Genomic DNA, 12,360 nt, shown 5'->3' on the forward strand with positions numbered 1-12,360 from the left:
CATCACAGAAGCTGTTTCCAGGGTAGATGGAAGTAGAATTTTTTTTAAGGGAATAAGGAATGAAATTGCAAAGTGAAAGGTACTTTACATGTTATTTTGCATAGGGTAAGGCTCTGCATAATGGTAGCTGTTACTAGTGACAAGTTCACATTCTTTTGATATACACTCCTATCTAATTTTTTTCTTGAAAGAAGACTTTGTGCCTTCCACAGTGCTTTCCGAAAGATTTTTTGTATTATAATTTTTTAGAAGGCGCTAGATCTTGGGCTTCTAATTGGAGGTCAATTGAATGGCCTCTTCCACAATCCTGGAGAAATAGTAATGCTGCATTTCGTACTAGATCATTGGCTATAATCTCGAAGTCTGGCATGAATATAGATAGAGTAGTTACCCTTCCTGTGATTTAGAGATTGCCCACTGACCCCACCACTGGACCTGAGCTCTGCACCCTACTTATACATCTAGTTTGAGTCTCAGTTTTTATTTGGGGTGGGCTCAGGACATGTCTAGAGCCACCTAGGAGCTTTTTATTGTGTTCTTGAACAATGCCGAGTGTTCTAATATTCCAGAGATTAGGAGGAGAAGAGATTTCTTGGGTACTAGGTAATCCTCTGGGATCTTATTCAGACCCGTATTCAGGGGACTCCAGGCTCATCTCAGAAACTGAAGAAGCATTTTTCAAATAGTTTGCTTGTGTGCTCCATGAGGGCAAGATTTTGTCCATCTTGTTTGCCATTCTGCTGATCCTTTATGGCACATACTCCACACTTAATAATCGGCCAAATGAGTAAATGAATGAATTCATCAGGGGGTTTCAGTGGTAAGGATTTACTTCCACGCCAGCTATCTTTGACCTCATGTTTTCCTTTTGGGATACTACAGTCCTCTCTCTCCCTCGCCAAGGAACCAGAATCCTTCATGGGTTTTTTGGGGTTGTTTTTGATTTTTTTCAGACTATGTTTTCTGAAGTTTCTTTTTAAACAGTTATATCGAGGTATAGTTTACATGCTATAAAGTTCACCCATTCACAGCGTATCATTCAACGGCTTTTACTATACTGAGAGAGCTGTGCAACCATCACGACAATGTAATTGGTGCAGGAAACATAGAACGCCCGGTGGAGCTTGCTGCCGGAAAGACCCAGGTTCAGAATCCTTGTTTCTGCCACTGACGAGGGATGTGATCTTGGGCCAAATTTCTTAAATTCTTGGCGCCTTTGTTTTTCCTGGCTGTGAGAGGGTTCGTCACTCGTACAGTTGTGAGAAATAAATGAGGCGTTGGATATCAAGCACGTAGCTCAGAGTGTGGCATGGAGCTGACATTTGGCAAACCTTCTTTCCCGCGCTCGGTGACCCCTGTACCCTTCAGCTTCTGGACCACACAGGATGGTAAGCAGGGACAGAGATGGCTCTGATCTGTGATATTCCTGAGCTACCTTCTCCTGCTGCTGAAGCACAGAGAAAGGATCCTAAGAGAGTGGTGCCTCTCACTCAACAACCGGCCCATCAACCTCTGGGTCCCACCAGCTCTGGCCAAGGCATCAGCCAAGATGCCCCACTTTCCACCCATCAGCTGTCCTCGCTTATTCTTCTATCAGGGGGTTTGTTCTCTCTTTCAGAAACCCCCCGCACACACCCCCACTTGGACTTCAATAAGTCACAGACTTTTGTTTCCAGTGGTTTCTTCTTCCAATGTCACCATTTCTGGAGGGTCGTCAACTCTACACATTTTTCTTTGCAATCATAGAATAATAAGGTTGGAAGAAACCCTAGAGATAATCCAGTTAAACCCTCCTTTTAACAGTCAAAGAAACTGAGGCCTAGAGGAGCAAAGTAACTTGGTTACATAGTTAGTTGGCAGCAGTTCAAGACTAGTACACTGTCAGCATTTAATAGATATCAGTGCAGTGAAGGACTGCCTTTGGGTCTGTTCTGTTGCCTCACTTGACCCAGGAACCAGAGTGAAAGCTGAGGGCTTGAATTCAGATTTGGACCCCACTCTCTATTCCTCTTTCTCTAATAAAACAAGGATATACCTGTCGCCGTTAGCATTCACTCTTAAGGAATGAGATCAGAAGCCTTGTAGAGTGTACCATGCTAAGTGGTTAGAATATTTCTGGAGTCAACACTGTGTGGAGAAAGTGAAAATTACAACTTCCATCCTGATGAGTCTCTGCACATTTGGTCTGAACCTTGTAATTCATTTTGGTTTCCCGTTGCTGAGTGGAGAGAGCTGACATTTTCCAGGCTTCAGAGGGATCTAGACCCAGGAGATTTATTCCCTGCAAGTTACCCTATGGTTAATGGATGGGATGGTTAGTAGAGGGTTCTGTACCAAGCCCCTGAGCATAGAGGGTGGAGGGGCTGAAGGGGAGGAAAGTGGGAGACATCAGTAAAAGGAAGAGAAAAAAAATGGAGATGTCAGTAAGCCCCAGAATTCCTTTAAATTGATTTCTAGGTCCACATCTAAAATACACAGGTCATAATTTCTGGTGCTAGCCATTTAGAAGTAGCTACGCCTTCTTTTAGAAAGTACTATACAATGTAAGAGAATTTTCTTTCTCTCTCCCCCTCCTCCCTCCCTCCTACACCCCTCGCTTCCCCTTTGTGAACAGGATGTTATATCCTTAGTGTGCAGGGGGCTGGGTAGGTTCCAAACTCAGACCCCAGGCCCGCAAAAGAGTCAACACTGGGTGTTTTCTAGCCAAAGAACTGTTAAGGGTCGTAATTTAAAATGAATAAAGCCTTTCAGCGGGCCCCTTCTTCCCCTAAATCAATTTGATTTTATGTAAACATTTATCTCCTTTGCACTTTCATACCATTCATATAATAATGCCTTCATGAACATTAATGTTTTCAACAGATACGTTTTCGAGAAGGTGAGGGGGGTGGGTAGGTGAGGGTAAGTATAACACACAGAATGCTTTCTAAGGAGTCCAGTTGCGCTAAAACTTGCCCAAAACCAAGGAATTTGTGAGAAAAAGAAAATTTGGTTTTAGTAGGGGAAAAGATGTAAATCACTCATGGGGGAGGGGCGGGTGTTGGAGGGCAAAGGTGGTGTGAGGGCAGGGGTTATTGTTTGGAAAGAGACTCAAGTGAGGAAAAGGCCAGTTTTAAGTCTTTTGTGAGAGCATCTCCAGGCATTTTAAGTTGCTGTAGGTGACCCCGCTAGGAAGGCACAAGTGAAAGAATGCTTTGCCTTAAGAAAGAAAATGTTTGAATTTTGACCAATCTGTTCTTAAATACAAGCAGCTCTCCTTTCTAACGCGCTCCGGCTGCTCTGGACAGACGCCCCACTGCACTTTCGAAAGCAGGGGCAGGCTGTGAATGTGAACACTGCATAAAGCAGCAAGGAGTGCTTCTTCTGCCTTGTTATTCTCTGCCTGGTACCTCGGATAAAGGCCCTGGACACCTTCATGGCCCCGGAAGCAATGCTTAGCCCCCACCCCCACCCCCCAGTAAGGATGCAAAGAGAGAAGTGAAAAGCAGATGCTATAAAATTATGAAAAAAAAACATTTAGCTATTCTTTCCAAATTCACACCCAACCTTATTTATAGATAGGGGTCAGGAACACTTGGCCAAATATTTTTAGCAAATCTAGAGAAAATGCTCTGAAAGGGCAATTCCTCTTCTCTCCTCTTTCATCATTTACTGTTTATCTCCCCATCAGGTTTTCTTTTTTTAAGTGCTAAATACAATTAATTGGCGTGCTCTCTAATTCTTTCTTGTGATTGTTAAAGAAATAAAAATAAACAGAAGGCCACCACGACGGCATCTCACCAACCGTTGCTTTAAAATAGAATTTTTGGAAGCATTGTTGATTTCTACTTATTTTTGTTGGTAAATCCTGGGGAAAAAATGTATATCTTTTCCTTTAAAGTTCTAATTCAAGGCGTGGATGGTAGAGTTCTGAAGGGACTTTGGGACTGCGGTAAAATTTCGTTGTCATAGTAACAGAAAGGGAAATAGGCCTTGCTCACCTGGGACTTTAACGCTGCAAAAGCTGGATTTTTTTTTTTTTTTAAGGAAAAGGACTCTGCAAGTGAAATAAATGAAAAACTTATCGTATTTCGAAACAACATTCCAAACATTAAATAGGTAAATGGCTGAAAAGACCACTTCTGCCATTTTTCTTGGTTTCTGTACTCATCTGATCAAAGAAGCCCAATTTTAAAAGTGCACAAAAAAGGTTATCTAGGAGAATATTGGCTTAAAAATATGTCTTACAAATGATAACCTCAGACCATTATTCTGTGCCTTTGTATATTTCTGGATAATCTACAGAAGGTCTGAAAGGACATTCACACTTGTTATTAATCATAAAACCCCCAGCATATACCTGCACAGACTGACTGTCTTTGGACAGTAACATTATTTTCTGATTTTATATCCACCAGTTGAAAATATCAGGCCCCCTTTGTGTGTGACGGTTTACGTGTGAGGTATGTGTGCATGAAGATGTGTGTGGCCAGCGGAAAGCCACATACGTGACGAACCCTGGGATTCTGGGCTAAGTCATGCCACTTTTAACCCTCTGGAGCAAGCTAATTTTGTACAGCAGGAGTCACTGCTGCTTGTGAAGCCTTTTTATCTTCTTTTCTCTCTCTCTGTCTCTCTTTTTTGGAGAGAGCATGCCCTAGCCACTCGGGGGCGGGTGTACAAACCAGAGCCCAGTTTGTGAGCCACTTCGCAGCCGTCAACAGTGATGGAGCCAACTTGGGACCAAAAACATCCAAATTTGCGAACTGCAGTGGGTCAGCTACGTTCCTTCACAGGCAGGGCTGGCTGAAATTCCCCAGACCTGAAATCCAATCACTTTCCAATCAAATCTAATATAATGCAGATATATTCTCTCCTAAAACATGTTTACTTAAAAAGGTAACACCTTGCTTTCTCTTCACAGATTCTTTTTAAAATTTTTCCTCAAGTGCAATCAGAATTGTTTGAAAACAGCAGGAAACCCAAGGGACATGAGAAGGTTTCAGGTAAGGGGCCTGCCGTTCTTTCCTGGTAAATAAGTCATCCTGTTTTCTTTCTCCTTAGCACTCTTTTTTTCTTTTCCTTTCTTTTTTTTCTTTCCCCCCTTAGAAAACATTATTCGCGGATGCTGCTAACAACAAAAAAGATAACTGTAAATGACCGCCCTCTTCAGATAGTACTGAGGGTTTCTTCATTTTGTAGTGTTTAAGGCCTTCTGCCTGCATTGCCAGAGCCCCAGGGGAGGGGCACCAACCCAGGCTGGAGATTTGATTTTAAGCCCTCAGGCTGCCCTTCGCACACACAGCTGCCCACAAGCAGGAACAGCGTTCTTGATACTCAGCCACCTTGGGATTTTTCAAAGCAGCTTCTCTGTGCTTTCTGCAAGCAACAGCCTCTTCCTTTCCTTTGCCACCGATTAACTATTCAGTGGTCTCTCTCCGAGTGTCTGGGAGAGCAGCAGACCAAGCAGCCGTGGTCACTTTAAGATCTCAGCATGACAACAAGACCCACGGGACAGTAACCCAGCTGCCTGGGTTAAATCTGCCACCGGTTTCATCACCCCTGCCACTGATGTACTGGGGATACAAGCTAATAAAAACCCAGAGCGAGGCAAAGTGTGTCAGGTTGGAGATGCAAGGAAAGCAGCCCCTCTTGGCCCCCTTTCCTTCATCTTTGAAGGACCCACGTTTAATCCACCAAATGGCTTTCCTGCCACTCACGCCCAATTGAAATACCTCCCGCTCCTTTCCGCATAGAAAAATGGAAAACATGTTAAACAATATTATTCAGGCTTGAGACTTAAAAAAAAAAAAAAAATCCTGGCAGCAACGTGAGAGATGAGAGATGGGGATTATTAGCCGCACGTTTCAGGTGGGGAAAGTGAGGTTCTGGGAGTTTAAGTAACTCGCCTCTAATCACGGGAAGGAGGTGGTGCAACCCAGAGCCAGGAGGATGCGTCTGATCCAACTCTTTCCACTGGACCCTGGGTTTGCAGTGTGTACAGCTGCTAGGTTTATGCTTTGCTGTTGCCTTTTTCTAAATTCTGAATAATTTCTGAACAAGGGGCCGCACATATTCATCTTACACTGGGTCCCACAAATGATGTAGCTGCTCCTGCCTTTTGCTCAAAGAGCTTCTGTGGTTTAGCAGCAGAGTCATTAAAGAGTTAATAGGAGAGATGGGTACATGCAAGGCCTGTGAGCACGACCTTGAAAAACAAAAATTCCTGTAATGTTTTTTCACCGCATCATGGGTATCAAGCTATCTTGCTGTGACCGGGACAATTTTTTTTGTTTGCCGTGTAGCGCTAATACGAGCCTCGCCTGAACAAGTTAAACCACAGCTCTCCATCCTGCAGACTCTTCCCCTGCTGCATGATAAGAAGACAAATAGAAATGAAATGATTTTCATGGGGCGGGGGGGGGGGGGGGGTCAAGCAGGAACATTGTGCAAAACCAGAGTGAAATTCAAAAGAATTCCAAAGTGCCCAGATGACCAAAGCTTAGCTTTCACGTCTGGAAGAAACAAGAGGCAGGGAAAGAAGCTTAGATTCCTATCCCCCCTTATTCTCTATCATCCCTTCCAAAGAGTTTTAAATTTGAGAAGACACTTCTAAGGAGGCTTTAAATAGAACGCCTTGTCATTTTATGTATTTTATTTTATTTATCCCAAATTTTAGAAATGTATTCACTAAGCAGATGCATGTAATACTTCCTCTACTTCTCCGGTTATTTACTAAGTGAAATTTTTAATGTACCTGAATTTTCTAACAGGGTTAGAATAAATATCGTTCATCTCAGAATACGAGGAATTCCCATCCTATGTGAATGTACTTGACTTTTGCAAAGACGAGGGAAAAGATTTTTTTTTTAAGTTTGTGGATTCTAGGACTGTCTCATTTCTGGGGTAGGGCTAAAGTCAACTGGAAGAAATTTTTTTGCGTTTTTTTATTGAGATAAAATTCATATATTCATCATTTAGACCATTTTAAAGTGTGTGATCCAGTGGCTTTTAGTATATTTACAGTGTTGTGCAACAATTACCACCATATCATTCCAGAACATTTCCGTCATCCCAGAAGGAAACCCCATACTTCCCAATTCCCTTTTCTGTCCACCCACTGACAACCACTAATCTACTTTCCGTCTCTACAGATATGTCTATTCTGGACATTTCCTGTAAATGGAATGATACAATATGTGGCCTTTTGTGTCTGGTTTCTTTCACTTAGCATAATGTTTTCAAGGTCCATCCATATTGTAGCATGTGTCAGTATTTCTTTTTTTGGGGGTGAATAATATTTTTATGGCTGAATAATATTCCATTGTAAGAATATACCACATTTTGTTTATCTGTACATCAGTTGATGGACATTTGGGTTGTTTCTACTTTCTGGCTTTTATAAATCATGCTGTTCTGAACATTTATGTACAAGCTATTTTGTGAACATGTTTTTGATATCTTGAGTATATACCTAAGAGTAGAATTTCTGGGTCGTATGGTAACTCCAGATTTAACTTTTTGAGGAACTGCCAAGCTATTTTCCACAGTGGCTGCACCATTTTACATTCCCATCACTGATGTGTGAAGGTCCCAGTTTCTCCATATCTTTTCCACTACTTGTTATTTCCTGTTTAAAAAGAAGATATCCTCGCCATCCTGTAGGCGTGAAGTGGTATCTCATTATGGCTTTGATTTGTCTTTCCCTAATGGCTAATGATTTGAGCATCTTTTCATGTACTTTTTGGCCATTTGTGGATCTTCTCTGGAGAAATCTCTATTCAAATCTTTTGCCTATTCTCAAATTGGTTTACTTTTTTATTGTTGAGTTGTAAGAGGTCTTTATGTATTCGGAATACCAGGCTCTTATCGGATAAATGATTTGCAAATATTTTTCTCATTCTATCATTGGCTTTTCACTTTCTTCACAGTATCCTTTGATTCACAAAAGAATTGACAGTTTTTATACCGTACTCAGATTCTATGACAGGTATAGCCTTCCATGAAAAATCTTTTACATGGAGAAAGGCTTGACTATGTGCTGTAATGGTCAAGTGAAAAGTTTGGATCAAGTTCAAAGTATGAAACAAAACCAGAGATGGTAGGTAATCATGAGAGTGATCTAAAGGAATGGTAGCTTAGGAATTCCTAGAATATACGTATACATCATTCAGAATGACAAATGTGATCATTTTAAACCATGTGGACAAATAACTTCGATTCTCTACTTTTGTTATATGATCAAACGTAGATTTAATCTGAAGGTTTTTTTATTTGTTTTGTTTTGTTTTTGTGTGGAGATTTGATCTGAGCAGGATAAAAATACAAAATATTTCTAACCAAATCATGAATCCAGCCAAACTCTCTCTCCTCTCTCACCCCTTCTCTTTCCACTATCCCCCAAACATCGGTGGAACCTAAATTCTTTTTCCAGAAATGATCAAATGAGAACAAAATCATTGTATCAAACTTATTTTCCAATCTGAACCAAATCTCTCTTTCATTCAGTTCAAGTCCTAAGTAACATGGGCATATAAAATATTTATCGAAACGCAAGGGTTTTAACCCTTTTTTTTGGTGGGGGGTGCTCAGACCCCTTTGAGAATCTGGTATGAGCTGTAGTTTTGTCCCAGTAAAAAGCTACATTTCAACAAAATTTTGCTTAAAATTTCAGGGGTTCCGAGACCTCTTAAGACATCTCCGAGAATTCCACGGACCCTTGATCTAAAGAGATGAAATTTATCTAACATCCATTGGGCTCCCTCCATGTAACTTAACCCTTACAATGGGGACCTGTCCACTTAGGACTCACCCTTATGGTCTTCCCGTTCTCTTGGCTTTAAAGACCACCTGCTCCGGGATCCACATCCTCAGACCTCCCCCTTCCCTGGAGCTGCAGACACCCAGCTCTGCCTCCCTCCTGGGCATCTTCCCTTGGGTGCCTAGTGAGCGTGTGCTCACAGCAGAACTCAGTGCTTCCTCCCTGATCCGTACCTTCCTCCTAAGTATCTGTAAAATCCACCTCTCTCTCCTGAAACACTGCAATAGGCCCTTGCCTCTCCTCCTTCCTTGTCTAATGCATCCTCAGCACGGCTGCCAAAGTGATCTTTTAGAACATGTCACTCCTCTGCTTCAAGTAGGTTATAAATATCTCCTGTCCATGGACAAAAGCTCAGATTTTAGAAGGCATGGCTGAGAAGTAGCTTCATACCAGGCAGGGCTTCTGCCATGCGCCCCTCCTGACGCTTCCATACATTCCCCCACCCACCAGGCACACCTCACTGATTTCTATTCCACGGAATATCGCTTGGAACCTTCTCACATGTTCGCCCCTCTGCCTGGGAACCCTTCACTGCTCACCAGTCTGTGACTTCTGCTTATGCTTCAAGCCTACACCTGAGTGTCACCTCTTTAGTGAGGCATTTTCTGGCAGACCTATTGGCCAACATACTTCTCTACAGGCTTCTACTATGCCATTGATCACATTGTCTTCCAATTATTATTTGTCTAATAGCCTGTGTGCTACTTGAGGATAATCTGTATGTTTTATTTATTTTTGTATCTCTCCCCAATGCCAGTCACTCGTGGAGCTCAAAAAATTCATTATTAAATGAATTTTTTAAATGAATTTATTTATTTATTTATTTATCATTGCCGCGTGGGTCTTCGTTGCTGCTCGTGGGCTTTCTCTAGTTGCAGAGAGCAGGGGCTACTCTTTGTTGCGGTGCGCGGGCTTCCCATTGCGGTGGCTTCTCTTGTTGCCGAGCACGGGCTCTAGGTGCGCGGACTTCAGTAGTTGTGGCGCATGGGCTCAGTAGTTGTGGCTCGCGGGCTTAGTTGCTCCGTGGCATGTGGGATCTTCCCAGACCAGGGCTCCAACCCATGTCCCCTGCACTGGCAGTTGGATTCTTAACCACTGTGCCACCAGGGAAGCCCTATTAAATGAAGTTTTAAGAGAAAGAAAGGAAAAAGATAGGAAGGAAGGAAGGAAGGGAGGGAGGGAGGGAGAAAGGGAGGAAGGAAAATAAGAAAAAGGCCCCCAAAGTATCTGAATCCATGGACCATTAAGGCAGAAAATCACTTCTGCCCTTCTTGAAATGGAACAATTAGTTGAAACACGCAGATTAACAGCGCAGTGAAGGAAAGGAAAAGAAATTTATGTATAGTTTAAGCTGACAGGCCTGTTAAGACATAACGTACCCCGTTCTTTATTTCTCTGCATCGTGGGTGGAGAGCAGACAGTTGGAAAATCCAGGAGAAAATCAAGCCACTTTCTTGGAAGAGTCAGGCATGTTGTCATTACCCACATTCAAATCCTGAAACACAGCAGAAGTTGACAACAATCAGGGCTTTTGTTGCCAGTTCACTCTCATAGACAGGCTGGCTGGGTCTGCTCCAAGTCAGAGTGAAAACACAGATGCCCTCATTCATTGATTCATTCACCCACCAATACTATCGAGGAAATTCTGTGAGCCAGCCACTATCCTAGGTGCTGCAGATACACCAGCAAGCAAAACAGAGAACATTCCTCACCCTCGTGGGACTTACATCCTAGCGGGGAGACAAGGGAAGTGAGATAAATGAGTGATTTACGTAGCTTAGCTCTGCTTCTCTGAGGTCTTCAAGTGAACTGACTGGAAGCGCAGGGGCCCTGGTGCCAGTTGTCCTTGTATTGCCTGCTGGGACTCAGCGGTGTGGCCAAGTCCAGATGGTATGGGAGCCCAGTGCTACCTGCCATTGTAATAATAGCAAGTGTGGATGCTCTTCCCAATAGCTTTCAGAGTTTTCCACAGCATCAGCTATAATAGGACACGTGTCAGCAGATCACGTACTTGAGACTGGGAAGCTTAGAGGCCTTGCCAATTCCCCCAACCCGCCCTGCCTCAAAAGGACTCTGTTTTAAACAGACCTGACCACTGTAGAAGACTGCAGTATTTCCCGTCACATGGGCGGCACCAACTGCGACATTACTCTTTCTGGAGTTGGTAGCAGGTGCCTTGAATCTCCAACCCTAGAATCATTTTAAATGAATTCCTTCATTCCAACGTGTAGCTTTCTTGTTATTGGGATAAAGATTCTTCCTAGCATTTGCTGAACTTTTCTGGGGGTGTCTCAAGTTCACCCCTAATGATTCCCTTTTTAGATGAGGTCCACCAATCATTTTGTTATATAGCTATGTCAGGGAGAGAATGGAGATACATCAACAGTTCTTGCCATCTTTTGCTTCAAAAGATAAGAATTCAAGAGGTGTGGAGGGGTGCATACATTCTTTCAGGTGAAAGAAAAGTCATTTCCAGGGTCAGGTTGGGAGAGGCATCAGTGCTGAATTGATTCCTGTTTGATTATAGGGATCTGTGTACAACCCCAGGAGGGGCCTGCTAGAAGGGCCTTCTGAGGGGGTCCCGGAGGAGGTGAGGGAGGGGTTGGTGCTTTGCAAAGACACACCTAGCAGGTCTCGCAGACCTCTGAGGAAGAAAGCAGACATGCACGGTGGTGGGAAGACACCAAGATCTCCTCCATCAGAATGGAGAAACGAAGTGAGGCGTGTGAGGACGGACTGACGTCATCAGGGTAGTTGGATAATGTGGGAGGCCTACAGCCTGTTACTGCAACGTGCTGGATGCAACCACTGCACAAAAACAACGGAGAAGTTCACGTGGCTGGCAGGGCCTCTAGTCCACACAGCTGGGTGGCGGCTATTCATCTATTTGACTAAACGATGTGAGAGCAAAGGGCAGGGCTACTCATGCCTTGGAACAGGGCCAAGCTCCATCCAACAAACCCGTATGACTTCTTAAACCCCAGCTCTTATATAAAACGTTTTAATGGCATCACCATCTATTTTCTTTAAATAAAAAAAAAAAATGGTGACTCTTTCTCTCACACCCGTGAAGAGGGAAACGAGAGTTTAACTCCAAATGGTAAAAATTTAATACAGTTCCAGCTGCCTGCAGGTTTCTTCAGTTCAAGTCTCTCAGTTCAAGAGCCACCCCAGGGGCTCTGTGATCTCACCCACCGTGTGAAGGTTGCTGGGCTACTGAGCCCCACTTTTAAAGCACAGAATGAAAAGCACTTGACTCATGGCTTCTCTGATCAACAGGTGGGTCCATTATCTGGTGATAGCACAAACCAGCGAGTCCAAGTTAAGAAATAGTAATTATCTACTTGGAGTCAGAAGAAAACCTCTGAAGGTCTGAGGATCTTTTGCCCAGTCTAATGCTTTAAGCTTGGGAAAAGCTTTCTGTGGGTAACTTCAAGCTCTTGCCTGTTGGACAGTATACCCTTCTGCCCACCCCCATCACCCCCTACTTTTGGCATCTCACATGGGGACAAGAATCGGGGTTTAAGAATTTTGACCAACTCACACAGGAACTGTGTTTT

General features: G+C 43.2%; 1 protein-coding gene across 6 annotated transcripts in view; it reads left to right on the forward strand.

The window, feature by feature from the left end:
- The window catches only part of EBF2 (EBF transcription factor 2), a 191,834-nt gene that overhangs the window by 131,595 nt on the left and 47,879 nt on the right, over positions 1 to 12,360 (forward strand). For all 6 annotated transcript variants that reach the window (XM_065879344.1, XM_065879342.1, XM_065879347.1 and 3 more), the window contains one exon: positions 4,904 to 4,985. In XM_065879344.1, coding sequence (XP_065735416.1) covers positions 4,904 to 4,985 — 82 coding nt within the window. The remainder of the gene's footprint in view (positions 1 to 4,903; positions 4,986 to 12,360) is intronic.

The sequence above is a fragment of the Phocoena phocoena genome, chromosome 6 (assembly GCF_963924675.1).
Source record: "Phocoena phocoena chromosome 6, mPhoPho1.1, whole genome shotgun sequence".
Taxonomy (NCBI): Eukaryota; Metazoa; Chordata; class Mammalia; order Artiodactyla; family Phocoenidae; genus Phocoena; species Phocoena phocoena.